Source organism: Coturnix japonica, chromosome 3 (genome assembly GCF_054131305.1).
Source record: "Coturnix japonica strain WE chromosome 3, WE-NBRP24, whole genome shotgun sequence".
Classification (NCBI taxonomy): Eukaryota; Metazoa; Chordata; class Aves; order Galliformes; family Phasianidae; genus Coturnix; species Coturnix japonica.
Genome location: NC_140665.1, coordinates 75081858 through 75109272, shown reverse-complemented (window position 1 = coordinate 75109272; position 27415 = coordinate 75081858). Strand labels below are relative to the sequence as shown.

At 36.1% G+C, this 27415-nt stretch overlaps 1 protein-coding gene across 4 annotated transcripts in view; it reads left to right on the top strand.

The window, feature by feature from the left end:
• Positions 1-24702, top strand: part of TTK (TTK protein kinase) — a 29137-nt gene extending 4435 nt beyond the window's left edge. For 2 of the 4 annotated variants that reach the window (XM_085541951.1, XM_015859027.3), the window contains 20 exons: positions 78-303; positions 1881-1987; positions 6157-6300; positions 10527-10632; positions 10735-10810; positions 10890-10987; positions 11732-11831; positions 12510-12627; positions 13789-13970; positions 14086-14222; positions 15565-15691; positions 16430-16522; positions 17390-17547; positions 17627-17778; positions 18693-18817; positions 19066-19149; positions 20847-21023; positions 21754-21844; positions 22111-22208; positions 23387-24702. In XM_085541951.1, coding sequence (XP_085398077.1) covers positions 78-303; positions 1881-1987; positions 6157-6300; positions 10527-10632; positions 10735-10810; positions 10890-10987; positions 11732-11831; positions 12510-12627; positions 13789-13970; positions 14086-14222; positions 15565-15691; positions 16430-16522; positions 17390-17547; positions 17627-17778; positions 18693-18817; positions 19066-19149; positions 20847-21023; positions 21754-21844; positions 22111-22208; positions 23387-23476 — 2489 coding nt within the window. In that variant the 3' untranslated portion in view covers positions 23477-24702. Of the gene's footprint in view, positions 1-77; positions 304-1880; positions 1988-6156; positions 6301-10526; positions 10633-10734; positions 10811-10889; positions 10988-11728; positions 11832-12509; positions 12628-13788; positions 13971-14085; positions 14223-15564; positions 15692-16429; positions 16523-17389; positions 17548-17626; positions 17779-18692; positions 18818-19065; positions 19150-20846; positions 21024-21753; positions 21845-22110; positions 22209-23386 lie in introns of all 4 variants that reach the window. The other 2 variants (XM_015859026.3, XM_015859025.3) reach the window with 1 other exon arrangement.
• The last annotated feature ends 2713 nt before the right edge of the window (positions 24703-27415 follow it).

The window sequence follows — 27415 nt, the reverse complement described above, 5'->3', positions numbered from 1 at the left end:
CGTTAGTGTTTCATGGAAACTTTTTTCTTCTATTCATGTTGGCTATGTTTTATTCTGCTTTGGTATTTTTCTATCAGATAACTCTGGAACTGTTAATCGCATAATGATGACAACAAATAATCCAGAAGATTGGCTGTGTTTTTTGCTTCGGCTGGAGAAAAAGAGTGGTCCTCAGATGGACTTCAGTATGCTGAACAGACTCATTGGTCGCTACAGTCAAGCGGTAACTGCGTTACCTGCTGAAAAGCACAGTGAAGATGAGAACTATGCCCGCATCCTTGTGAGATTTGCAGAGCTGAAAGTGTAAGTACTCTTTAGGTATAAGAACTCTCATCAATGACTCCTGGATTTTCATGGTGATAAAATGGTGTGGTGTTTTCTTGTTAGTGACTCCTTGAAACTGAGCGGCTTTGGTTACTCCGTAGTGCTTGCATTTGTTGTATTTGCTAATGAAAAAATGATTCTTCAGAGCAATTTGAAGTAGAGACGTTGGTGCTCTTCTTTCTGGACAACATATGTAGAGTTCATGGGGGAAAGCAGCATGAGACATCTCTTTCTAATTGCAGATTTATACTGTAGCTCAGAAGGAAATTTGATGTAGAACTTTAACACAGATTACAGTTTAGCATTTGTTAAACTACATACATTCTTAGTTCAGGATTATTTCTTCGACTCGTGTAAGTGTTCCACTGTGGCTTTGTGGGAGACAGCTTGCTATTATTAAATTCATCCAGCCAAAATCCAGTGGTCTCCTGTTACCTTTTCTTTTTTCTCTCTCACTCTGAAAGGCACATCCCAGCCATATTAAATAGCTCCTTTAGGATTGGAAGAGTGTCTTAGAATTTCGTTCTATACTTTTATAACTTTTGAAGCAAGTTCTGTTTATAGTTTACTGCTTTGACTAGTGAGAATTTAAACTGATTATTCAGGTATTTTCAGACATATTATATATTATACGAGATTATAATTTTGGTAAGAAGTTCTATTGTTGCTCTAAATACTGTGGAAGTATATTTTTGAAGAGCTGCATTTCAACGTCACAGTAATCTTCAACAGTAGAAGTGGTCTCAATGCATATAGCTAGTATTTATTTGTTCACGATACCCCTCCTATTAGTGCTCTAGCAGGTGTTTTGATCTTGCAGTATGATGTAGTCTACTTTTTCTGTACTGTCATCTGCATGGGTTTTGTTGCGCTGGTGTTCACTTCCATTGTGTGGTTTTAGTTATCTATTGATTGTTTATCAACAGCAGATTCAGGAGTAACATCCTGCTGTGAATACACAGCATTTAGAAGACAGAAGTGGTTTCTGTTTAAGTGTTGGAGTAAAACATTGCAGAAATACCTCCTATTTTCAAAAATATGGCAAGATAGTGCTCTTTTTTTTAGTGCTCAGTTGTTTTTCAACTTTTTTGAGGATTTATATGATGCTTTTTCTGTTCCACACAGACTTCCTGAAGGTTCCCCTCCCCCCAAAGATTCAAAATCAAATATCATTAATTGCTCTGTTTTCCCTCCTTGCCCCTCCATCCCATTTTGCAGCCTCCTTAGTGTAGAAGTGGATGTAGTTAAATAATGGGGATCTTTGTCTGGTGTCAGCATGCAGCTTGGAAGGTGCTGGTAGGTACTCTGGGGGGAAGAAGGTTACATTTTCTTTATTACTATTAATGCTATTCCTCAAAATACTCAGTCTTTCTTTTTGTATTTGAGCATGTTTTTCTGTTTGGAAAGGGTCAATTTGATTTATTTTAATTACTAGGTCTTTTTTTAAAGACTCTTTGCTCATATGTACTTCATGAATGATTCTGAGAGAGAGAATGTAGAATGTTAGTATGTGTTTGATTGTATGCTCTGTAATTAGTGACATACTGTCTTTACAGCCTTCAAGATCCAGAGGAGGCACGAGACCAGTTTCATCTGGCCAGACTGAACTGCAAGAAATTTGCTTTTGTGCATGTGGCTTTTGCACAGTTTGAGCTATCACAAGGTGTGTAGCAACAACCACCTTTTTCTATCTTGCATTGTTCTAGGTTGTCTTTTAAACGATGGTGTGAAAAACGATGATCATCACATCTAGGTGGTAATATTCCTTTAGATGCTTCCATCTCGTGAAGGAGACCGCCTTTGTCCGAAGAGCAACTGTAGATCTTTTATTGTGCTTAAAATAACAAGGCTCTGAATTGTAAATGCAATCTGGTTAATTTAAGCTTTCCTGTTGCTTAAGTTCTTAAGGAGCTTGACTGCTTTTGTTTCCTGTTTTGTTGTTGAAAGTTGGTATTGGGACAGTGGAGATAAATATCTTCTGTTGCTTAATACTAGTAGTAAGCAACTTGTTTCACAGTGCCATGGAAATCATATTTCCCATCAAGTCATAGAATCATAGAATTGCTCAGGTTGGAAAAGACCTTAAAGATCATAGAGTCCAACCATGACCTAACCATAGTACCCTAACTAGCAACCCCATGCTAAATCATAGAATCACTAAGGTTGGAAGAGGACCCACAGGATCACCCAGTCCAACCATCCATCCATCCCCAGTAGTTCTCGCTAAACTATGTCCCTTAACACAACATCCAAATGTTCCTTGACCAACTCCAGGGTCGGTGACTCCACCACCTCTCTGGGCAGCCCATTCCATTGCCTGACCACTATTTAAGAGAAGAAGTAGCATTTCCTAATGTCCAGCCTGATCAAGGAGCAGGAGATAGTTTTGTCAGTGTTTAAAATAGAATGGTACTCTGTCAGATTTACTGCAGTGTTTTAGGCAAGCCATTTTGATAAGACAGTGATAACATTTCTGAAGAAGAAAATGGAAGAACAATGGAGGTTGTGGATGCTCCATCCCTGGAGGCATTCAGAGCTAGGCTGGATGTGGCTCTGGGCAGCCTGGTCTAGTGGTTGGCAACCCTGCCCATGGCAGGGGGTTTGAAACTAGATTATCATTATGGTCCTTTTCAGCCCAACCCTATGATTTTTATGATTTTATTATTTGAACTGTCTGTGGCTGGTAGGACTAGTTGCCATGAGAGCAGATTTCTTGAAAATACTTCATACTGTTGCCGGTGGTACTGGATCTGGCTTGAGTGGAGGTTTTTCTTCATAGGTGCCTTGTTTTAGGTTTGTGATTTTTTTTTTTTTAACAATACTGGTAACATCAATCTTTTGGCTGTTGCTGAATGTTTGCCTGGTCTCAAAGCTTTTTCTCTCACTGTTATTTCCCACCACACTGAGTATGCTGGGAGTGGACAAAAGGACAGTAGATTCAAACTCTCCAAAGGGGTGTTCTATGGTAAATAATATGTTCAGTAATAAAAAGCTGGGAGATAGCCCTTTCACAGTAGTTGCTTGGAAACTGATGGGGCACCATTCTGCTGGTAGGAGGTGAGGATTTCTTTGTGTGACCTGTTTCTTAGTTTTATTCCCAACTTTTTTCTTTTGATTAGTAGACACTATCTTGACCTTTAACTTGTGGGCTTTTTCTTGCTTTTGCTCTTCTAGCTCTCCTCTACTCTTTTGGGATGAGGAGTGAATGACTGGTTAATGCTTAATTGTTGGTCAAGGACAATCCCTGGCACTCAGGAAAATGTCTTCATGTTTTAGATAATTTTTAGGATTGATTCCTCTTCAGTTTCAAGATGACTGAGGACTAAACCACTTTAGACTAAATAAACAATGCCTTAAATATATTTAGAAAAACATATCCCCGATCCTTTGGGCTGTTAACTAGTCCACAGAGCTCAAGCTGACTTATGTTGCTTTCTCACTGTCTGTATGGGAGGTGACCTGGGTCCTTGGCAGTAGAACTTCACTACCTATAAACACGCTTGTCTTTGTGGGTTGGTCTTAATTTATCTTCTGTCTACAGGTGATCTGGGCCACAGGCATTCCATTAAAACTTGTATTTGAAAGAAGCCTTGGTGGATATTTGTTATATTTCTTTTTGTGGTTTCTCTTTACTTTTATGGCTTTTGTCAACATAATGCAAGCTGGTGTATACTACTGAATATGAGAAATTCTCCACTGAATTTACTACAATGGATAAAACTAATCTAAACTCCAGATTCTGAAGGCTAGACTGCTGTCTGTCAAGAATAAGCTTAGCGTTCTTTTGTTTTACTACACTTTAGGATCACTTTAGGATACAACTTAGATATTTGGAGTATGTCCAATAGATCAAATAATTTCATTTAAATCAGTGAGTAAATACTGATTTATTTAATTCCTGTTTTTGTTTTTTCCTTAATTCTAATGTGTTTCTTAAGCAAATCCCATTTGTAATGGGACAGGAAAGACCTTGGAAATTTCCCTCAGATATGCTTGCTGCAAAATAACTGGGGAAGAATACTGAGTATTTATATTTCCACAAAGCTGAAAGGAGCGGATAAACCTTTGACATCTGTGACTTGAAATTCCATGTTGGTTTTTTTTCCTCAGATTAGTCAGTTATCTGACCAGCATATTCTGGTATCGCTTGTTATTTTGAGCTTTATAAATGGTGGTTAGAAAGCTGATTACATGCAATGCTCACAAGACAAATTATTTGTTAATTAAGGTAATAAACTGGTAGTATTGCAATAACAAAGATACTGGTAAATACTTATTGCAAGTGTAAAACCCACTGTATAACTTAATTAAAATGTAGAAATGTTACAAGCGATTACTAATAGCTAAATTTCATCCTTCTGTCACAATAGACTTGTGAACTTAGTAACCCTATGGTTAAGGGATGTGCTCATGCAATTGGGGCTATTTTTTACTTTGACAGCAGTCAATCTGAAATGAAATCCTAATCCCACAGGAATTAACAAGTTTGGCTTTGTCTTATCTCTTGTGTGGTTTCTGATTTGTATCTGTTAGCTTTGATCAGGTTGACATGACATTTGGTAATGTATTCTCCCTGCTCAGTGCTTCAAACAGGATTGGTCATTTCAGCAGTGCATTGGCAGGCCTGCTACTTTATTCTGAATGAACCTTTTCCATTAGGATAAAAAACTCATGCATTCACTTCCTTGTTTTGAGTGAGAGCTTAAGTGAAAATTTTGAAACAGTGACCATGATATTGATTTGCTTATAAAATGAAAGCTCATAACCTGGAAACGGTGGAGTAACAAAGGTGACACTTTGTTTGTTTAAATAGGCCAGATGAGGAGCTGCCTCTTCCTTTTGTGCCTTGGGTTGGGTGCCTAAAGCAAGATTATTGTGAATTGCTCAAAGTTCATTACCATAAATAAAAGTCTTTTTTGGGGTCTATCAGCAGAGTTTTGAGTGCTAGAAGAGAGGTGGAGCTCTGTTAGAGCCTAATAAAAACTTACTCTTAGAGGTGCTACATCTATATAGTTGAAGGTACTTTACCCTTTGTTGCTCTGGAAATGAGGAATAAAACATAAAGAACTTATAAACAGCTGTAACAATGTTGCATCACTTCCTCCTGACGCTTTCTGAGCAAAAGTCAAGGGGAAGATTTTGGTCATGCTGTTTATTTTTTTTTATTCATGTCTGATATGTTATTATAGCTACACGTATCTATACTCATACATGTGAAATGAATGCTTTAACATGTCTTTGGTAAAACACACCCCATCTGTTCTCTTCTGTTTCAGCTTATGGCAAGTAGTACTCATTATCCCTTTTCATCCTTTTCTTAATTATAGTGTATTCTATATTGATGATGTTTTACTCAACTGCTGCTTTTAACCTTGATTATTATTTAGTGCATTAAAAATATTTTATAATACACATATAGTTTTATGTCTTGTCAGATAAGTGCAAGTCCATAAACCCCTTATGTTACAGAGAGAGGGAAAAGAAAACCCTACTGATTTTTAGCTTTTGTGTTATGTTTTCTTGTGGTTCTAACACCAGAGAAATGCTGAGAATGCAGTTTTGAAGTTGTAAGTCATGTTTTATGACTTGAGGCTCAACTTCATGGGGAAAAATGGCTTATGTGATCTATTTTTAAGTACTTCTAGGCAGTATCTAAAAGCAGAAAACAAAGGGGAAATGTGCAGACTAAATGGCTTCAGAGAATGATGGAAAACTAATATGACACTATAAGCATAATTATGTCTTCCAAAGTAAAAAGTCTGTAAAGATCATGTTGCTGTAGTGCAACTGTTTTTATTTGCTTCATCTCTAATGTTGTTCTTTATTTCTTAGGAAACATGAAGAAGTGTAAACAGCTCCTTCAGAAAGCTGTGGAGTGCTCTGCTGTTCCACTGGAAATGTTAGAAACTGCTCTACGGAACTTTAATTCACACAAAAAGCACTTGCTTTCAGATGAGGAAAAGGAGAACTTTGCAGGTAATTGCAATCTCTTAAAATATTGATTGATTTTAAGCACGTTCTATGGCTAAATGGAAAAGTCATTTCAGTGTTTGTTCTTTCTAGATACAAACTCAAAATCTATTATTGACCAATAAACAGGCATATTTGTCTATTCTCCATCTTGATCTTTCAGTACTTGGTTCCATCTCTTCTCAGGTGCCATTAGAAAGTAAACTGTTCTTTTGTGAAGGGTGTCTTCTTTGCTTTAAACATGGACAGAATTAGTGCAAAATCTGATTTCATTTTTAAGGGATCTATTTTTTCAGAAGCATGATAGAGATTTGCTGTTTCCTTTTAAGCTGACCTTAATATGAAGCGCTACTTATGGAGGGGGTAATAAGTATTTGACAATGCTTACAGTATTATTAAGTTGTGGTGTTTGTTTCTCATAAGCTTTATTTTCTTACTGATCTCAATTCTACATCTTATGAACTGTCTCCCAGTATAAATTAATCTTCATGGACTGTGCCATTTGTACCTGATAATATTTGCTTACTGCAAATCTTAAAGGTATACCCATGAAGGAATATGTGCAAAATGCTTATCTGCTGTTTAGGAATCAGTGAATTCAGGGAGAGAGCGAACTCATCTAGTTTTAGTTTACCTTATTTTGTAACAGTAAGTACTTGAAAAATGCTACATTTCAGTGTAAATATTTAAAGATAAAAGTTCTGAAAAGCAATAAACACACTTGAAATGCAGGGTTGTAGATGACTTAAATGACTGAGCTTCGCTTTAGTTTTTCATGTTACTTCTGGAGCAATAAAAAGGTTTATCTCTTAATCTACAGGCATTTAAGACTTGTCTGTTTAATATTTGCACTTAAAGTGCTGCTTTTTGAAACTTATTTAAAGATAGTAATGCTGTGTAATACATTTCTTCACACATCAAAAGGTTGTTCAGAAAGCTTTTGACATGAGTTATATGCAGTTATAGAGTAATGATACAAACATAACAACCTCAGCATGTCTAGATGTCTAGAAGCTTTTTAATTCCCTCTCCCTTTCTTCCTTTCATGGATGGCAATATAAATATCTGACATACTGGGGGTAATTTGGAAGGAAAAACAAACAAACAACCATATATTCTGAATAGGATGAAAGAGAGGCTGTCTCAAACCAAGAAGGAATTAAAATATTATAGATCATCTGAATATGAGAGTCCAATGGTAAACTTGGATATTAAATACTTATGGGAGTGTGGCAATGATGATATCGGATTGGTCAACTGCCAGTTCAAAGCCATTCTCAGTGTCAGTGTTAAACTCTAAGTATATGTTGAAGTACTTATTTTTTAAAATTTGACCAAAAAATTTGACTTGAGTAGTTTACAAAGAAAAATACCCAAATGGAAATAGATAAAATATCAGTGTCCATCTGGTGGAAGTCTAGCTTCTTCTGGCTAAAGACAGAAAGAGACATGGGAGGCTTCAAAGTAAAAATGAATTAACTTTGATAAACTGCTCTAGAATTTAAACAATAAGCAAAGTTGTATGTAAAAATCAAAGTCCTTAAACTGGGGATTTCTTGGAAAGTAGCAGATAACCATGAATGTGCTCAGCTATAATGATGGAAAACAAGGCCTACCTGATGAGAAAGCTCTTACCATATGTAAAGTAAGAAAGTAGAATATAATACAAGAATGGTGGTATAATAGATAGCCAAAGGTTATCTATGGGAGAAACTCACCAATTCTGAGATCTTCAATCTAGATGAAAAATGCTGAGGCTGGTCACCCAAGCTCCACAAAGGAACAATCTCCAAAAAGAGATGCTGTTGTTGTGGTCATCAGCCCTTAAATGAACCCCTTCCGGAAGCACAGCTGAATCACCTTCACCTGTGCTCCCACAGCTGACCTGACATTTGCCTCAGCTGGTTAATCAGAGGTTCAGGCTGTGATTACCAATTTCCTATACACTGTAATAGTTCACTGCATATTCTATATTGCATATTTTTTTTTCTTTCTTTTTTTTTAAATGGTCTTGTGTTATAAATCAGCTTAGCTGTTTATCTGACTAATCAGATGGTAGTTTCCTTTTAATAAGACTCATCAGGATAATAAACTGAAGTTGGGTTTAGTATTCACCTAAGGCACTTAAAAGAGCTCATATTTCAGTGTTCCCTAAATGGAGAGTTCTGTGCTGTAACAAAGTTATGCACAATGTGCATAGGAAGTTACTGAGGTGTGATATAGGTACCTTTGTATTATTGATATCGACCTGCCTGAGGGTAGGGAGGCCCTATGGAGAGGGATCTAGGTGATCTATATCACTGGGCTTAGGTGAGTTGGATGAAATTCAACAAGGCCAAGTGCTGGGTCCTGCACTTTGGCCACAATAACCCCATGCAGCGCTATAGGCTTGGGGCTGAGTGGCTGGATGACTGTGAAGAGGAAAGGGACCTGGGGGTGTTGGTTAATGCTCAGCTGAACATGAGCTGACAGTGTACCCAGGTGGCTAAGAGGGCCAACGACATCCTAGCTTGTATTAGATAGTATTAAACAGTGTGCCTGGCAGGAGCAGGGAGGTAATCATCCCCCTGTACTCAGCAATGGTGAGGCTGCACCTTGAGTATTGTGTTCTGTTTTGGGCCCCTCACAACAAGAAAGATGTTGAGGCCCTGGAACATGTCCAGAGAAGGGCAACAAAACTAGTGAGGGGTCTGGAGCACAAGACTTATGAAGGGTGGCTGAGGGAGCTGGGGTTGTTCAGTCTGGAGAAGAGGAGGCTCAGGGGACACCTTGTTGCACTCTACAACTTCCTGAAGGGAGGTTGTAATGGGGGGGGTTTGGCCTCTACTCCCAGGCAACAAACAGGACCCAAGGACTGGCCTCAAGCTGTAGCAGAGGAGGTTTAGGTTAGACATAAGGAAAGACTTATTTTCTCTCAAAGAGTGGTCAGGCGCTGGAATGGCTGCCCAGGGAAGTGGTGGAGTCACCTTCCCTGGCAGTGTTCATGAGGCTTCAGGATGAGGAGCTACAAGATATGGTTTAGTGGCTTGTGGTAGAGACGGTAATGGGAGTATGGCTGGACTGGATGATCTTGTAGGTCCTTTCTATTCTTGTGATTCTATGATTGTGTGTTCTGGTTATTTCATGATATATATCTGGTTATATCATGATAATTTGTTCATCTCTGAGGAGTTACCTCCCCTTCCACTTTTCAGCTTTACTCAGAAATAGTTTGGATGATAGCAGTTGAATATACGTTTTTGTTTGAAGGTTAATGTACAACTTCAGATAACTTTTGCTAAGTCTTCCATAATTGGGTGAGATTCTCTGTTAGGTTGAGCTATTGAAGCTGTTGCTTTTGGCTTCCTTATCTTTTGTGAAGTTGCAGTTGTAGAACACAGCTTGTAAGAGCACTCTCAACTTTGCCCTGAGCAAAATCAGGTAGTTCACTTACACCCAGCTAATTACTTTGTCTAATTCAGTTTAATTTGCCTGATATGAAATATGAGTGTTTTTGTATGTGCGATGTTAGCATATAAGTGAGAAGGGCCCAACAAACAAGCTTTGGTAACAAGTTACTGAGTCACTGTACTAGTAGTGGGGAATTTATTCATCTGTCTATTCTGTTGTACCTTAGAGGTACTATCTCTGGGAGAAGCTGGGTTTTGATGCTTAATTTAGGATTTGTTGTGCTTCTAGACGAGAGTATGGAATAAACTGAGTCCAAATGTGAGCAGTTCTATATTTCTAGGTGAGTCTGTATAGGACAAGCTTCAGATTCATTCTTTACATAATGCTGTTCTGGAGTGAAGGCTTATTTTCAGAGTGGAGATCTAGAAAATGGACTTGCTCTGAAAGCTGCTGTTTCTTCCTCATTCCTTGTGATGCTTCTTAAGCCATTAACTCAGTGATTGAGGATTTAAAGTAAAAAGTTAAATTGCTTGGATAGTCTTTAGATTTGTTGAATCTCCCTTTGTTTTAAAGTAGTTTACAATTACAGCTTTGCAGAAATCAAGCAGCTAATATATTTTAGATGTTGCGTGTTACTTTGTGCCTGTCCTAGATATCTCTCTGGCTGTAAATCTTTTAAAATTGTATAAAATATATGTTTAGATTTATAAGAGATAATGTTGTTAATATATATTGATATTAGATTACTGCAGATGTATTTCTTTCTAAATGGTTAGAAGTGCTTTTCTTTAGAAATGGAACCTGTTGTACAGTCTGAATAATTCTAACTAATTTACCTACAGCGTCAGGTATACAAGTGTCTGGACTTCAGAGTGTAGTTGGAAATCAGAGAAATATAAAAAGGAACGATTCTACTGAAAATTCTTCTGCTGTTGCTAAACTTCTTGGGTAATGACTTGATTTCTTATTTAATTTCTTAAAGCATTTATGAAAGAAAACCATTTGCTACTGTTTGTTTTTTTGGTGTTTTATTTTTCTTTTTGCTTTCAGGGATGAGAAATCACAAGAACTTGATGCTGTTGTTAACTTCCACAATCCATTAAGACCACTAAACAAATCTAACCAGGTATAACATGAATTATTTTCTTTCAAAATATTAAAATTTTAAAACTTTATGCATTTAATAACTTGTGATTTACTCCTAGGCCTGCCCTTTTGGGAGGGTTCCTGTTAAACTAGTAAATGATTTTGATGACGTGGTGCAGAAGATGGATGTCCCTCATACAGCTAGTGTTATGAAAAGGTATAGTTGCTTGGTTTTGCTGCAGTGCAGCAGATTTTCGTTCTCCTTTTCAATAGGGATTTGTTTTTCTTATAAGACGGTGGGAATATAAAGTGTTTATGTTCAAAATTTAAGATTGACAAATAATAATTGTGATTAGATATTAAACATCTTTTTAACTTAATACTGAGATTGTATAGCAGCATGGATCAGTTCCTTGTTCTAGCAAATCAATGGCCTCAATAGAGAGGCAGAGACTAAAAGATAATTTCTGTTAAAAGTAACTTGAGATTTTTATATTCTAGTTCCAAAAATTGTTTTATTTTCCAAAATAATTTTAAATGCTCTTTTAGCAGTACTGCTATAATTTTTCATAACAATGGAGATCTCCTGATGTATATGTTCGTTGTTCTATTATGAAAGTGAATATGCTCATTTTAATGTAACTGCTTAGCAGCAGAAGGATCTGCCAACTTAAACACCACATTGTTATGTCTGTCCAAGAGCTAGAAACTTACTTTGAAGCCTATTGTTTGCTAGCTGTACTTTTTTACCTGTCGCAGTAGAAGACAACCAATTAGTCATCTGTTACTTCATGAGATTATGGTGGCACTGTTAAAGACTTCTGTACAGTTTCTCACTTGGCTATCAGTGGACCCTTTTTCCTATGGTTTTTGAAATTCACACAACTGTCTCTATCTGTATTACAAAAGGCAACTGTTATATGTTTGCATGTTATAAAACTAACAATATTTTTTTCAGTAGGCAAATATCTAGCTCCAAATGTACAGCCTTGATTCCACCTTTTCCACTCTCTGAACCAAAACTTAGTGAGAATGATTCGTGTGACCTGGCAGACTCAAAGGTAATATAAACATTTTTCAGATGGACAGAATGAACCCTAGATGGTTGTCCGATGTTGTTAGAAAAATGATAACGCTTCAAGTCTGATTAAGTAATAAAATAGAATTGCTCTGTTAAGCAATCAGTTGTGAACAGAAATATTCACTGCAGCTTTCAGAATTTAAAAGCATTATGTGTGATCAGGTGTTAAGAAAAAGCTCTCTGTAAATCCATTGGGAGAAATAGCACAGGGCGAGGGGGATTTAAAAATCCTTCATATAATTTATAAATAGGAAATGAGATTACATCTTGACTACAAGACTCTTTCAGCTGTACTCAGGATTTTTTGTCTTGGGAAGTATTGTATTTCCATTATGCTAATTCATTGAAGTCTGTTAAATGATTTAAGGAGCAGTAAATCATGGCTTTTGATGGAGTATAATTTTGAGATGTGTCTTGCATTTTTGTCTTGTCCTTCCAGAAAGAAAACATTTGGTCTTTGTTAAAGAAATTGTGTGATGGCAATTGAGTGTGTTAATGGATTTAAAGCAGGATTGGTAATATTTCTGTGTATCCTGCTCTTTTGTTAAATTATTTGTTCTATGGTACGCTGGTCATTTCTTATCAGATGGAAATGTCTTTTGGGCACTATACTTGGTGGGAACCATTTTACTTTTCAATATGCTTTTTGTTTTCTTAGTTATTACAAGAAAAAAGTTCTGTGCAGCTGTTGGAAGAGAACAGCTTGGAAACGGCTGCCCATTCAACTGTCACTCTGAAGAACAAAATAGATACAAGTCTTGTGATGAAAAGAGAAGGTAACTTATTAATGTGATGTTCTAGAATGTTGGAATTAAATAAATATTGAGAAATTGCTGTTCTGTGTTTTAAACATAGACTGTTGAAGAAAACATTATTCAGAAGTGGAGAAAAGGATCTGCTTGGAGTTTAAGAGCAATTAATTAAAATGAGTTATGAGTGGTATCTGTGGAAGTGCTGAAAATGAACAGTTGTTGCAGGTCTAAAGTCAAATATCTTGTGTGTGGATGACTGGGCTTGAGGATAAAATGCCCACATGTAGTGCTAATTCTCTATATACCTAATTTTATTGTAAACAAAAAGTAAATAGGTATTAAAATAACATCAGTATAGGGTTTCAAGTTATGACTTGCCAGCCTGAGCATGGAAAAATGCTGCCAGCAGAAGTGATAGTTTATACAGGAAAAGTGTATGCTGACTGACAGCAATTCCAACTGTGGATTAAAATATTCATGGAGTGTTGTCTGTTTAGGCTTTATTTTGGCACTCAAATTATACTAGCTTGCTTTCATTGTGTGTGCTTGTAGTTTGTCATGTGGATGCCGTAGCTCTAATTACTTGTGTTGAAGTTTATTCTAAGATGCCTTATCCGAAGTAAGCTTTAAAAAAATCACTGCAATTATTTATTCTCTTTTAGGTCACTGGGGAAAAAAACCCAACCCAATCAATGTCTTTTACCATTCTTTCCATATGCTCAGTTAACTCATATTTATGATCTCATACTGCTGGAATCCTTGGTTCATTTGAATGGCAATTATACTAAATAAAGACATTGAGTCAGAAGTCATCCAACTTCTGCTTAGTATATACTTTCTAGTTACATGAATCTAAGACTGCACAAGCAATCGGAGGACCACTCTTAAGCTATGCTATTTACAGCCTACTTACAGCAGCGGGTTTGCGTTATATTTTAGTAATACTCTAACTTTCTTTAAACAGTTGCCATGTTACTACAGTGAGCTGAATATTAACCCTGAAGATTACACTAATGCCTTGCAAGCAACAGTTTCAGTAAAAGATGTTGGGTTCCAGTAAATCAATGATTCTCATTTATTCTGATGTAGAAAATGAAGGGAAATGTATCTAGAAATTGAGGTAAATTACCAGGAACTATTTCAAGTACTGAATATTAAGTATTTTTAATTTTCTGATTTATTCAGAAAATAAATTCCAGTGTCAAGAGCTGAAGATACCAGAACCAAGGAGCCTGGAAAGTCGACAGCAACAGTCCAGTTCTTCTGAAAGCTATAGAAAGCAATTTGATCAGATAAAACTGAACTGTCCTAACTCCCGAAAAAAATGGCCAAGTCAAGAAGTGATGCAGCAAAACTGCTATAGAGAGGTGACGTAACAGGAATATGTGATGGCTTCCTACCTGGAGCTACTTTCACATATTGTGAAAAATGATTTCTTTAATGGTGGCTTCTTGTGTGGAATAATACGTTTACTTTCTTTAGGGAAAGCGGTCAAGTCTTGAGCAGTCTGGTCATCCCATTTCAAGAAAACTGTCACCACCAGATGCTGTTTCAAAGAAAAATGATCTACTGTATGTTTGTGGAACACCAAGCTCTACGTGTACAGATTATATGGAGTGGTAAGCTACTTCATTTGATTGCACAGTCATGGGCAGCACTTGGTCTCTGGAACCACTTCAGTGTGGTTTTTTTTGGTTGTTTGTTTGTTTTACATAGGGATTTTAATTTTTAAGTTCTTCTGTTCAGATGGCAAAAAAGATTCCTGACTGCTTCCAATACTTTACGTGGAGTTGGAATGTTTGTAGTGAGTGAAGCATGTCATCTCATAGTATAGGTTAATTTAAAATAAGTAAATAAATAAAATGGTTTGCAAGGAAATTGTGCTTGCTTCTTCCACCTTTTAACAACTTGGAAACTTCTGAAAATCAGATTTGTTTTACACAATACATAGTGAAGGTACCAGATAATGGGTAATTGTTGAGTAATTACATGATCAATGAGAGCTGTGCTTTGACAACTATATTGAAGGACTGAAAAGTCGAATTTGTAACTTTACTCTCAACAAAACAAGTACTAAGTGTATAAAATTGTTTTCCGGTTCTGATATTTACAGACTAACCCCTCATAGATTATTGCTAGTGGTGTTTTAGTCCAGATTATTTAAAAAATGGAAGGACTTGCATTTCTGAAACGCTAAATCAATATTGCAAGAACCTGCTTAGAGTTTGACAAACTAATAGCTTCTCATTCAATGCAAGGTTGAAGCAGCCTGGTGCCATATGTGTAATGCTCATGTTTTTCTTTACTAACTTAATTGTAAGTCACAATTCATCCTGTGCCATTAATGAATGAGTTGGCAGAGGGGAAAACATATTTGTTCATATAACTAAATACGTGGTAGACACATGAAGGGGGCAGATCAGAAGGTATCAAAGATTTATTACAATATTTAGTTTACTTAAATATATGTTCTACTTTCTGCTCATATGCAGCATAGATGACATTTTCTTCTTGTGTTTGTCCTGAAGCTTTGTTGCATTATGTTCACTTTCAATGAAAAAAAAATCATTTCATCCTTAAGTGTTTTGAACAAAGAATAGTAAACTTGGGAATAACTGTAGCTTGCCTTGTCTTATGGGCTGCCGTCCTATTTGTATGTTGCTTTCACTTTCCAACTTAGCAAGAGTGCCAACTGTTATCTGAAGAAGGGAGGCTAGTTTGCTGCTGTTTTCAGGAAATGTTTTCTGTGCTTTAGGTCTTCTGTAGATCTAAGGACTTCTAAGGCAAACTGGAAGAATTCTTAATGCTAACTGTTGTATATAGCAGAGGTTTGGACGTTTGCTGATGGGGTTTAACTTTCAAGAAGGAATGAAGATTTTTATCTTAGAAAACTTCATTTAAAAAAAAGAAAAAAAACAAAACCAATTAAATACAGATATTCTTAACATTGATTTCCTTTAGTTTCAGAACACCAATTGTAAGGAACAACTTTTCACCAGGATATCAAATTTCTACTCCCTACAGTCAGCTCCCATATTTTCTACCACATACTCCAGCAACTGCATTTCAAAATCAAATGGGCTTGCAGGTAACAACTTTAAGCTGCCTTCTACCATTTCTAGCATGTTTTCATTGGGGACTTCTTTAGAGGGAGATGTGTGTATTACGAGTATGTTTAATTTCAAGTTGTTACTCTCATTTGTGGGTAAGTAAGGGAAGAGCAGAGTCTTTTTTTATTCTGCAAATAACTATTTTATTCTTTATTAAATCTTTTCGCTAATTTAAATTGTGTGAGACTTTAAGGAGAGTTTAGGCTCTATTTTCCTGTAAGTTGCTGTGGAGAACTGATATTGTATGTGTTTTTACTGTGTGCATTTCTGTACACACACACACATAGTAATCCTGGTTAGATTGAGTGATTTGAAATAAAAGAAGTGAAACAAAGTGGAATATTTAAGCCCACCACAGTTGCGTAAGTAGTAAATTTTGATGGAATTACTCAGCTGGGCATAGGCAGTTCCATTTCTTTTTGGGAGTACAGCAAGTGATATGACTTCTATTCTGCAGTCTCTACAAAGTTTTGTAAAGCTTTTTCAAGGCCTTTGTTCAGGATGTTGATGGACAAGCTTTTGAAATGCTGCTTAGTAAACTTGCTATGCTATGGGGATCTTCTGCTTTAGCAGACAGACATTTGAGGTTTCTTTTTTATGCTTTTCCTTGTTCAAGAAGATCAAGACAACTTAAATAATGATAATAAAAGTAGAGTTCCACCAAGTTCTGATTCATGTGTACCAATAGTTTGTTTTATTTTTCTGTATGTACACAGGTTTCAGCTTCTATACCTTCAAATGAAAGCATTGCTATTAAAGGAAGAGTTTATACAATATTAAAGCAAATAGGTAGTGGAGGCTCAAGCAAGGTAAGATGCTGCATTAGTCTTTTATATGTAGTCACTCATTTGCACAGTGGTATTTAATATAAATATATGTGGTGTAGTTATTTAATACTTCTTGAGCTGAAATAAAGAAAACAGTAAATGAGAATGCTGAACGCATTTGCTTAGAAAACAGAACAGAAGCTACAGAAATAAGTGATCACTCAACTATCTTCTCTTAGATTAGTAAATAATGGTGGCAGCCCACTTTCTTGTTTTGCTTTCTACATAGGCCTTAAGTTAGGAACGTACAACAGTCTGAAGATAATATTTAAGATGAAGAGTCTTAAAGTTCCTAGTATTGCAGAATTGTCCAAAATCATAGAATGGTTGAGATTATTAGGGATCTCTGGATGTCATCTGGTCCAACCCCTACTCATGCAGGGTGCCCTGGACTGTGTCCAAGTGTCTTTTGAAAATCTCAAAAGAGCAGACTGCACAACCTTCCTGGGCAACCTGTGCCAGAGCTCTGTCATTTATAGTAAATAAATGCTTCCTGATGTGGAGAGGGAGCCTCCTGTGTTTCAATTTGTGCCTGTTGCCTCTATTCTCATCTATGGGTACAACTGAAAAGAGCCTGATTCCACTCTATCAGCATCCTCCCTTTGGGTAGTTATAGACATAGAGATTCCCTCTGGGCCTCCTCTTCTCTGGCCTGTTTGTTATAACTGATGAATTTTGATAAAACCTTTATTTCAGCATTTCAGCAAACCGGTAGGAACTTTTATAAATTTACTGTGCTTTTTCCTTTTTAAAAGGTACATCTTTCTTTTTAAACTCTGTCTGTAGTGAAATGGAGGACCATGAAGTAAATTGGACTTAAGATAGAATGTCCTTAACTGTTTTTCTCAGGTGTTTCAAGTACTGAATGAGAAGAAGCAGCTGTATGCGGTCAAGTATGTGAATCTAGAAGAAGCTGATCAGCAGACTGTTGAAAGCTATAAGAATGAAATTGCTCATTTGAGTAAACTACAAGAGCATAGCGATAAGATAATCCGTCTTTATAGCTAGTGAGTACACTTACTATTCATATAATGCACTATTGATTCAATAAAGTTGCCTTGACTTTTAACGTTTATTTTGTTTTAGTGAAATTACTGATCAGCATATCTACATGGTAATGGAGTGTGGAAACATTGATCTCAATAGCTGGCTGAAAAAGAAAAAGAATATTGATCCATTGGAACGGAAGAGCTATTGGAAAAATATGTTGGAAGCTGTTCACACAATCCATGAACACGGTACTCTTAAATAATTCTAGGTGTCTGTATAGGTTGTAGAACAGGTATGGTGTTTGGAATTATGGAGGTGATGCTGCTTTCAGTTTTGGTTTAAGTCTAGTGATCGTCAAAGGTGGTATTTGCTGGTTTGTGACAATGAAACAAAAGTGAGCATGTCTTAATATTGAGGTAGACTCACTTTTGACTCGAAGGAAAGGAATGAACAACTATCACTGTTTCATAGCATTTTCTATTTCCTTTCAACAGCTAGAAAATGATTTCCGTAATGGACTATGCTGTAGGCTCCTGGAACTTCTTGATCTCCATAAAATTCTCATTAAAACCATTTATTCTCTCCAAAGAAATTTTGACTGCTTTGTTTCTGCGCAGATCTTCCTTTACTTAATTCACCTTTTTCACTCCTTATTTTTCATCAGGCCTCCTTTTATCCTTACCTATGTAACTGAAATGCATGTATTCTATTTCTGTGTAACATGGTGAAGATTGAAAAAATAAGGAATAATTAGTTGATTATATGAATTATACTAAAAAAACTACTGCCTGTGCCATAGCAAAAAGAAGACTTGGGAATCTGAAGCTAAATGCTGACTGTTTTAAGTGAATGGCTATGCACCTACAGCATAAGTCTATGTCCCCTAGAAGGCCTATCCTTTACTGAGAGAAACTATTTAGCTTGAGATTCATGGAGTTATTTCAGGGTTACTGCAGATTTTAGTACTTCAAACTATGAACTTAATATGCCAGTCTTACTGCTGATTAGGAGAAAAAAAGAAACACTTCAAATGAAATCTACAAAGATTAATTTAGTTATCACCAAACAAGTGATCTATGTGTTTTCTCTGTACAATGGTTAAGCAATTGAGCAATGAATGTACTTGAGTAACAACTTGGATTGACTTGAAACTGTTTTACAGGCATTGTTCACAGTGATCTGAAACCAGCGAACTTTCTGATAGTTGATGGAATGTTAAAACTGATTGACTTTGGCATCGCAAACCAAATGCAGCCAGATGTGACGAGCATCGTTAAAGATTCACAGGTGACAATTCTGGAAAATTGATGTACGGCTTTCAATAAAATGTTGCAGTACTTGTTGATTATGTTAATCTCACAACTTGAATAAGTACTCTACTGACTTCAACTAAATATGTAAACATGTGTAGATGTATTCTTTAAACAAACTGACAGTGGCCTTCAGCAGAAAATATTCTATATGCTTGTTTGCACTTTGAGGCAAAAATCAAACTACTTACTAAGTAATGTGCCTCATTTGAATATTTTTACTAGGTTGGCACAATGAATTATATGCCACCTGAAGCAATACAAGATATGTCTTTTTCCTGTGGAGAAAATGGGAAATCGCAATCTAAGGTAATGTAATTTTTTTCCTCCTAATTTCCTTTGTAGTATGTAATTCAGTTTGAAGGCAAGTACTCTGCATTCTGCAGAGAGTGTTTGGAGAAGTGCTGAACTGAATTAAATTGAAAGCTAGACAGGTGCACGGGCTAGAGGGAGTTGTTGTAGCTGATAGAGAGCAGTACGAAGTATTAAATGTAAACTGATAATAAACAGAACTGTCTCAGTCCCTAAGGAATGGTATAAAGTAATCTTCCTGTGCTATCAGTATGAATGATGTTCAGTGGTGATAGTGGATCTGTATTGGGCTTTGTGGAGCATGTCACTCTGTATTCTGAGGTTTGGGTTTCTGATTTATTGATTGCTTTGTTTAGTGAGGAATACTGATGGTATTTACAATGAAGAGAAACATTTTTCTTTTTTTTTAATGATCAGTCTAATTTGTTCTGGAAATTCTTAATATTTTTGGCTGTGGATGTTTTGCCCTTACATCTCATTCTTTATCTTAGGCTTAGTCCTGTGTTCAGTGCTTTTGTTGACTCATTTTTATGTGATTTCTTTGTACTTAACTTTGAAAGAACCCTGATAAAGTTTTGTTGGGCTTCTTTCCATTTCCTGCTTTCCAGCCTAAAATCTTCTGAGATGGAGAGTCACTTGTCTCTCTCTTTTTGCTGCTGTAAACCACAAACCTCAACTATTCCATATCCTGCTGTGTCAGAAGGTTAACATGAGCACTGTGTTCCAGAAAGGACACGTGTACCGCAGTTTAACATTTCAGCATTTCATCTGAATCTTTATAATCAGGGTCTTCCAAAGACTCAACTGAAAGAATCATTCCCTTGTCATTTTCTCGACTGCCTCTTGTGCTGCTCGTAGCCATCTGCTTTGTCTATTCCAAAAATTGATAGAGCTCTTCATTCTGTTACTAGCATTTCTAAAGCTATATTTTAGTAGTCTGCATAAATACATCTGGCTTAGAAATCTTCTAATAGAAGTAAGAAAATAATTATGCTGTAAAACACTCCTCGTGTTTGCTTAAAAGGTCATGATAATGCCTTTCTTTATTAAAAGATTACACCTCTTGCCTTTAAAACTTCTACCTTTTTAAATTCTTTAAATTCTGTAAATGGAGTGCAGCCTTGTTCTGGCTGTCAGCTCATTTTAGCAAAAATCATCATGCTGCTGAGTCAATGCAATCTGTCTCTTCCACATCCCTCTGCTTCTCCCTACCCTCCAACTTTGTCTTTTCTTTTTTTAAAGCACTTAAGTAAGAGGAGTGGGAAGTCCTCCTTTAAAGAGTAGCCCAAAAGTACTGCTTGGAATTTGGATCTTGAATCCTTAAATCCTAGAAGAACTGTACTGTAGTTTCTGACTCTGGGCACAAGACATACCTGTGATGCCTTACTGGTTTCTGAGCTGAATTAGTTCAGTATATTTTATTTGGATTTATGAATGAATCCAAAATTAGCATTCAATGTAAAGGCTTTTGAGTTATTAAAGTTGACTTTTTCAAAGGTAACTTAAAAAAGAACAAACCACAGCAAACTTATTGAAAATTACTGAAAGTCACATTATGCTACAGTATTAATAGCTAACAGTGCACTGTCTGTCAATCATGTTATCCAGTGTAAGAGAACTAAACTATTAAGTGAACTGTACAGTTACTATTCCTTAAGTGAGAAAATATTTTTCTTTTTTTTCCCTTCTGTTAGATAAGTCCAAAAAGTGATGTATGGTCATTGGGATGCATTTTATATTGTATGACATATGGAAGGACTCCATTTCAACATATAACAAATACACGTAAAAAACTGTATGCTATTGTTGATCCTCATTATGAAATAGAATTCCCAGATATTGCTGAGAAAGATCTTCAAGATGTGCTAAAGGTAATTGTTCCTGAAGAATAATTCTGATTCAAATAATGGCAACTTTTATTATTTCTTAAATTGAATAAATTAATTGTGCCTGAGGAGCTTGTTTCACAAATCATGTTAATTGATGCTAATAGTAACAGGCCTTATTCCAAAAGACTGAAAATAGCTAGATCATGGTTTCTGTAGTAGAAGTCCATGTTCAGCTCAGCAGCAAGCCAGACTGCTGTAAGCATTTACTTAACTCCTTTGAGTCACCCAAAGTAAATTAAGGGTTTTTCATACCCTTCACCCCCTTCTCTTATCTCCCATATTTGCCTGCATTTCGAATTTCATTTATTTGTTTTATGTAAGAGCCCTAATTGTGTTGCTCAGGAGGGAACAAAGTGAAGTCCAGAAATGCTTATCCCCAGCTTTCAAATTCTGATAACATTTTGAGCTTTTCAAAATAAAGAGATGTAAGCACAAGAGCTGACAACTTCTTCCAATGTTGTTGCTAGAGTAAAACAGGATATCCAACTTTACCTTCATTAACAATTATCTTCACAGAGTAATTGGGGTCATCTCATGGTATATTTTTATATATACCATTATATTGGGTTGTTAGTCATTTCAAGTTAGTGACTTGACATTAATTTTCTAGGTCTTGAAATATCCTCAGTTTCAATTTTTATTCTTAGGAATAAAGACTAATTCTCTTGATTAGGAGGTAAATTATTCTTTTTTTTTTTTTTTCCATTTGCAGCGCTGTTTAGTAAGAAATCCTAAACAAAGAATATCAGTTTCAGAGTTGCTGATACATCCCTATGTTCAAATTCAAACCCAGTGTCAAACAGGTATGTCCATTTCTAAAATATATTCGTTAAATAGCACTTAAAATTCTGTTAAGGAAATCCAAAGGCTTTTTTATATGTAGACATTTGCTGGTATTGCAGTAGGTTTTGCTTGGTACCCACATATGTTGTATGCAAGACTTCACTTAAACTTACTATTAATTTTTAAACTATTGGTTTCAGAACTGTCCTTTTGTCTGTGTTTTATAGACCTGTTGTTAATAATACACAATTGTATACAGCTCTAACGGTTTTAAATTATCTATTAGGTGTTGCAAATGCAAAAGGAGCAACAGAAGAAGTAAAGCGTATCCTTGGCCAACTTGTTGGCTTGAATTCTCCCAACTCTATTTCTAGAGCTGCTAGGGTAAGTAAAGTGGCTTTCCATAGGTCTATATATTGCACGTTTAACGCAATAAAGTAAAATGTTTGGTAGTGAAAGATGAAGGGATGCATATATTGGAGCTTTAACCTCTGCTGCAAAAACTTGGCTTATTGTCATGCTTTTGTTTGTGGGTATGTGATCTCCACTCCTGAATTGGGAGATTCAAAAGGTGGTTATCTTGGTTTATTCTTTCCCCGTTTCTTTTCGTTCAGCTCCCGGTATGTCTGTGTTGTATGTATTCATTTGCACTGCCCACCACCATGATTGGCCTTTGTGTCTCCTTCAAAACAGTCCTTACTGGGCTGTTTTTCTTTTAAGCTGACTGTAAGTTAGAAACTGCCTGTGATCTTCCACTTGTCTGAGCTAATTTGTTGTTAGTATGTTAAAGAAATTGACAAACTAAACCCCAACTTTCATGATCTCTTTCTGAAAGAAGACAGGCATCATGAGGAGTTTTTATTCCAGTCTGTGGGTATTTCTACTTCTGGCACCACAGGGATTTGTTTTGGTGGACAGTGCTTCTGTTGTTTTCTGTCAGACTTTTCTGTAACAGCTGTAAATGACCCTAAAGTAATTAAATACAAAAATATATCCCATATTCCTTATAGAAGTTGGATCATTTATCACTATAGATGGTTCTTCCATTCATGGTTCTGAATGGTGACCTGAAACTTTTGTGTGAAGAAGTGATTACACTTTTAATAATATTGTGATGAGGCTGTTTGTGGCCACTGTTTTTTCTGATTTCCTCACATGAAGTTTGCCTCTTTATTCACTCAGTGTGAGCAAACTTTATATAAGTATCTGTCTTTCTATGCTGGTATTTCCACATCAGAGACAATTAATGGAGTAAACATGGCTTTAAGTCTTGGTAATTAGTTCTCTTAAAACTTGCGAAGCACTATTTTCTTTCTCTGTTAAGTCAGTATGTATTTTCGTGCAGGTACTTTGTTGCATTACATCTTCTGTGACTAAGCTGTCTGTCTAAAATGCATCTTTATTTGTTAATTTCTGAGACAAATCTTAGTTCAGTTAGAAATAAAAGTATTTTAAATGAGAAGTTCTTTCAAGTGGTAACATTTCTTATAAAGATTAAGTTTTAATCTGTACGTGAAACCAGCTGTATTTACCTGAATACCTGTGTTTTTCTTCATTTTCAGACTTTATATGAACAATGCAACAGTGGCAAAAGTCTTGATGTATCAGCATTTGCCAAATCTGGGAGTCAAAAGTCATGGCCAGCAAAGTGATGTACTGCCATTCAGGATGCAACATAACTGGTCTGTTCAAAAGAGTATTTAGCGCTGCTCGCTTTTAAAAGGACACTCAGCATAAAGTTTGCATTTTAAAGACTAAATGTAAAAAATAAATGTATCTATGTACAGTAAATCTTGACCTGCCACTTGGATTGAACAAGGAAAGTAGATTGTTTGTGACTATGGTCTTTGTTTTCTATCAAAGCTGTAAAGTTTTTGAATTACAAAAACTTGCACAAGACTTTTCAAGCTCCTTTATCATTCTGAAACTAATTTAAGGAAGAAAAAGCTTTCTAGAACACCAATTGGTGGCTATGTAAAACATGCAATTCTCTTAAAATGTTCTACAATGTGAACACAGTATTGCGCTGTTCTGTTCTTTGCCACCAAGTAAAAGAAATACCTCTTGTGTCCAGGCTTGTCCAAAACTAAGGGAGAAATGCACTCTGCTATATCTATCAGAAGTGTAACTGATTGCTTACATGTAAATGTCATCTGGTTCTTGAGCTGTTCTTTTGCTGATTGATAAATGGTGTAGTGGAAGCATCACTCTTGAAGTGTAATGAGAATAAAAAGACTTATGTTATATTGAAAAAAAAAAAAATGCAGCTTCTTTGTAAATCCAGTATGCTTTACAACTTCAAAATAGAAGAATTGTCAAGGAAATGATGCTCAGAAACCACTTAATTTGGATTTTTACGAGCACTAATACTAAGCAGTGTAAATAAAGTGTACTGAGTGTTGCTAGACTGGTTTTATACATGATTATTAGTGGACTGATCAGATTTTGTTGTCACTTAGGTATATTTCTGGTGCAAGAGTGAATTTTAAATTACTTAACTGAAAGACATTTAAATATTTACAAGTTTCAGACTGGAGGGAAATATTGCCTTAAAGATACCTGCTACACTGTCCTTTGAAAACATGACGTTTGTCAGTTTATAGAATCTCTTATTTGAGCAGGTATTTTTAAGTTTGTGGTTTTTGCCTTTTCCTTTATAAGTTATGCATATAAGATCCTAGTTTTATTGCTGAAGTGGCTATTTCCTTGTTAATTTTCGTGAGTTAAGAGTATCGTGCCCTGTGAACAGTGGAAAGAATAAAGGAAAAAAATGGAAAGGCAGTATTAGAGAAGCTTTCCTTGATGATTTCTACATGTTAATTACAGAGTTTGTGTTTACTTCCCTTCAGATGAGTATTAAATATTTGAACATCTTTCAGCTTTTGTATTCTGTACTTAATTTTGGATGACTTGCCAGGGACAAAGTGTGTTGATAAAATGCTGTAAAAAAGGCTCCACTTGAGGAAGAATTGTCTTTCACCGTAAACATACATGTTAATATTTACCAACCCCCACGTTGAGCATTTTTCTCCAGATTACCTGGGCTCACAGAGTTTGTTTGCATTTTTATTTTGGTGCATTAGGTTTCACTGACACCTTCCAGTTGCTTTTGCTTGCATGACTCAAGATTTAGAGGAACAAAAGCATGGTTGGCAACAATACAGTCATTCATGATTTAGTAATAAAAAGGAAATCTCTTGAAGAATGAGATTCATGTTGCTTTCAGACCTCTGCTTCAAGCCTGTTTTAAAGCCAAGTCATGGCTATTAACTATGCCAGTTAAGACTATCCTGCTGTGACAGCATTGAGTGCTTGTAGAAGATCACATTATTTTGGAGTGTGGTGTTCCTGTGGCTGTCCAGCATCTTTTACCTTAGTAGGTGCTCTCTGGATTATTGGCTTGTTTCCTCCAGTGATCCTGTTACTTCTGATTTAGTTTATTACAAACAATCATACTCCTGTACTAAAGCAAAATGAGTGTATACGTACCCTGCTTGTCTCTTACTTGAAAACTTGTTGCAAAGATTGAAGCTACCAACGAAAAATAAGATAACATTCTCTACCTTTCCTATTGTAGGTAGTTTGGGAAACTACTTAGAGCATGCAAACTGAAACATTCTCTCTGGCTTTATCAAGAGAGGGGAAAAAGTGCTCAGGAAGAAAACTTTTTTGCTCTGTGGAATATTCCTTTTGCATGAAGAGCAATTGAAATGTCTCCTAGCTACTTCTCTGAATTACACTTGGAAAAAATTCTGCATAACTGTTAACATAAGCTGTTACAGCTGTTAAAACTTCCACTGCTTTGCTTATCTGCTGCTTAATATTGACTATGCAGCAGAGGTGTGCCATGTTATTTTTTTCCTGAGTACGTGCTTTTGCAATCCTTTCTTTCATGTAGACAGTGCTAAAGAAACCACAGCATGAAAGATTGTGGAAAGAGGACTGGGGCTGATGAGATGCAGTAGGTTGTTAGTCATGCTTTTTATTTAAAGTTTGATAAACTTATATTCCTTATTTATCTTCCTTTCCTGCCTCAGTGCTAGATTACAATGTCTGCCTACATTGACAGTTGTCCCTTACTACCCCTCAGTGCGTTCCTCAGTGCGTTCCTATTGTGGTGGGTGTGTTGTTTTCTTTTTAACAACCATCAGCTCCCCTTTTCAGGTTCTGTTGGGATCTCAGTGTGTGAATTAAAAGTTACTCATGCATAGCCAGTTCTGTAAAAGGCAAAAAGCATGTTCTGTATGTTGATTAACAGATGTTGTTGCCTGGAGCTTCCTCAAGATTATAAAATGCCCATCCTGCATTACTGTCGCCTACACTCAGGTCCACAGTTGCAGGATATTGTTTGTGTGTGTGTGTATATGTATGTATATATATATATATATATATATATATATGTATGTATAAAGCAGGGGGAGAAGATGGTTTTCTAGACCAGGTTATGGCATGTCTGTTTGCAATCACCATTCTTGGATACATCTGTGTATTGTAATGCTATGTCAGCTATTACTGCTGTACTGTAACTACATGAAGAATGAACAGATAAATGAGAATATTTCATGAAGTTCCTTTTTGTAATTTTCCAAAAAATGAATTTGAATAGTTACAGTTTCTTCTAAATCTAATGCTGTGATCCAATAAAAGCCTTTAGTCAGCAGGTAACACTTAAGAAATACCTAACTACAGAAAGATACCTTGCATGTTTCTGGATTAGCATAGCATTGTTCTTCCTGATCAGCTCAGCTAGCTTCTCTGTAAGCATAGTTGTAATCCAAAATCTAAAAGGATTAATGCATACGTTCTGAAGGCTCTGGTTTTCTTGGTGTGCCAATGGATGAAATTGAGTCCTAAAACATGAGAAGAAAAAGAAGTTCTCTTGCATAACTCTGCCCTCAAAACATTTTTCCAAGGAATGAGAGATGCATCTATCACAGTAGCTCAGTGCTCAGGCTCCTTTTTCCTTCCCTGGCTTTTGAAAGGCATTATCTAGTTGTTCTGCTGATCAAGGAGATGTGAAGGAGGAGAATATTACATTGCAAGCAGTGAAGAGTGCATAGAGGGATCAGTTTTAATCTGAAAGTAAGTGGTCAAATGATTGTTAGATTGTGGTCCCTCTTATGGGTTTTTGCTCTTTCTTTAAGTACTTGATAGTTCCATCCTAAATAAATGACTAATTCTGGGAGCAACAGTTAGTATCAAATTACAAGTTGAACAATTGATGTAAATTTGAATTATGGTCCATCTCTGAAGTTTATCTTACTCCTGGGTACCTCGAAAAGGATGAAAGGTTAATCCTTACAGGTGCAAGTGATGCTGCTGGTGATACAGCAAGTGCTGAAAACTAACTGCACCTTTGTTCTGGTTGTCTGTACTGTTCCATCAGTTTTCACAGGTTCTCAGCAGCAAGGATAGAAGAAAATGCTATTTTATCATATCTTTATTGTTGATAATTTCATGACTAGGAGATCTTATTTCAGCTAAATACAAATAGCACAAGTATATTCTTCCTGCTAAATTCACATATTTCTTCCAAGCTTGATTATTTATTCCTACCTGCCAAGTTTGTAAACCTTTGTCTTGTCATTAAG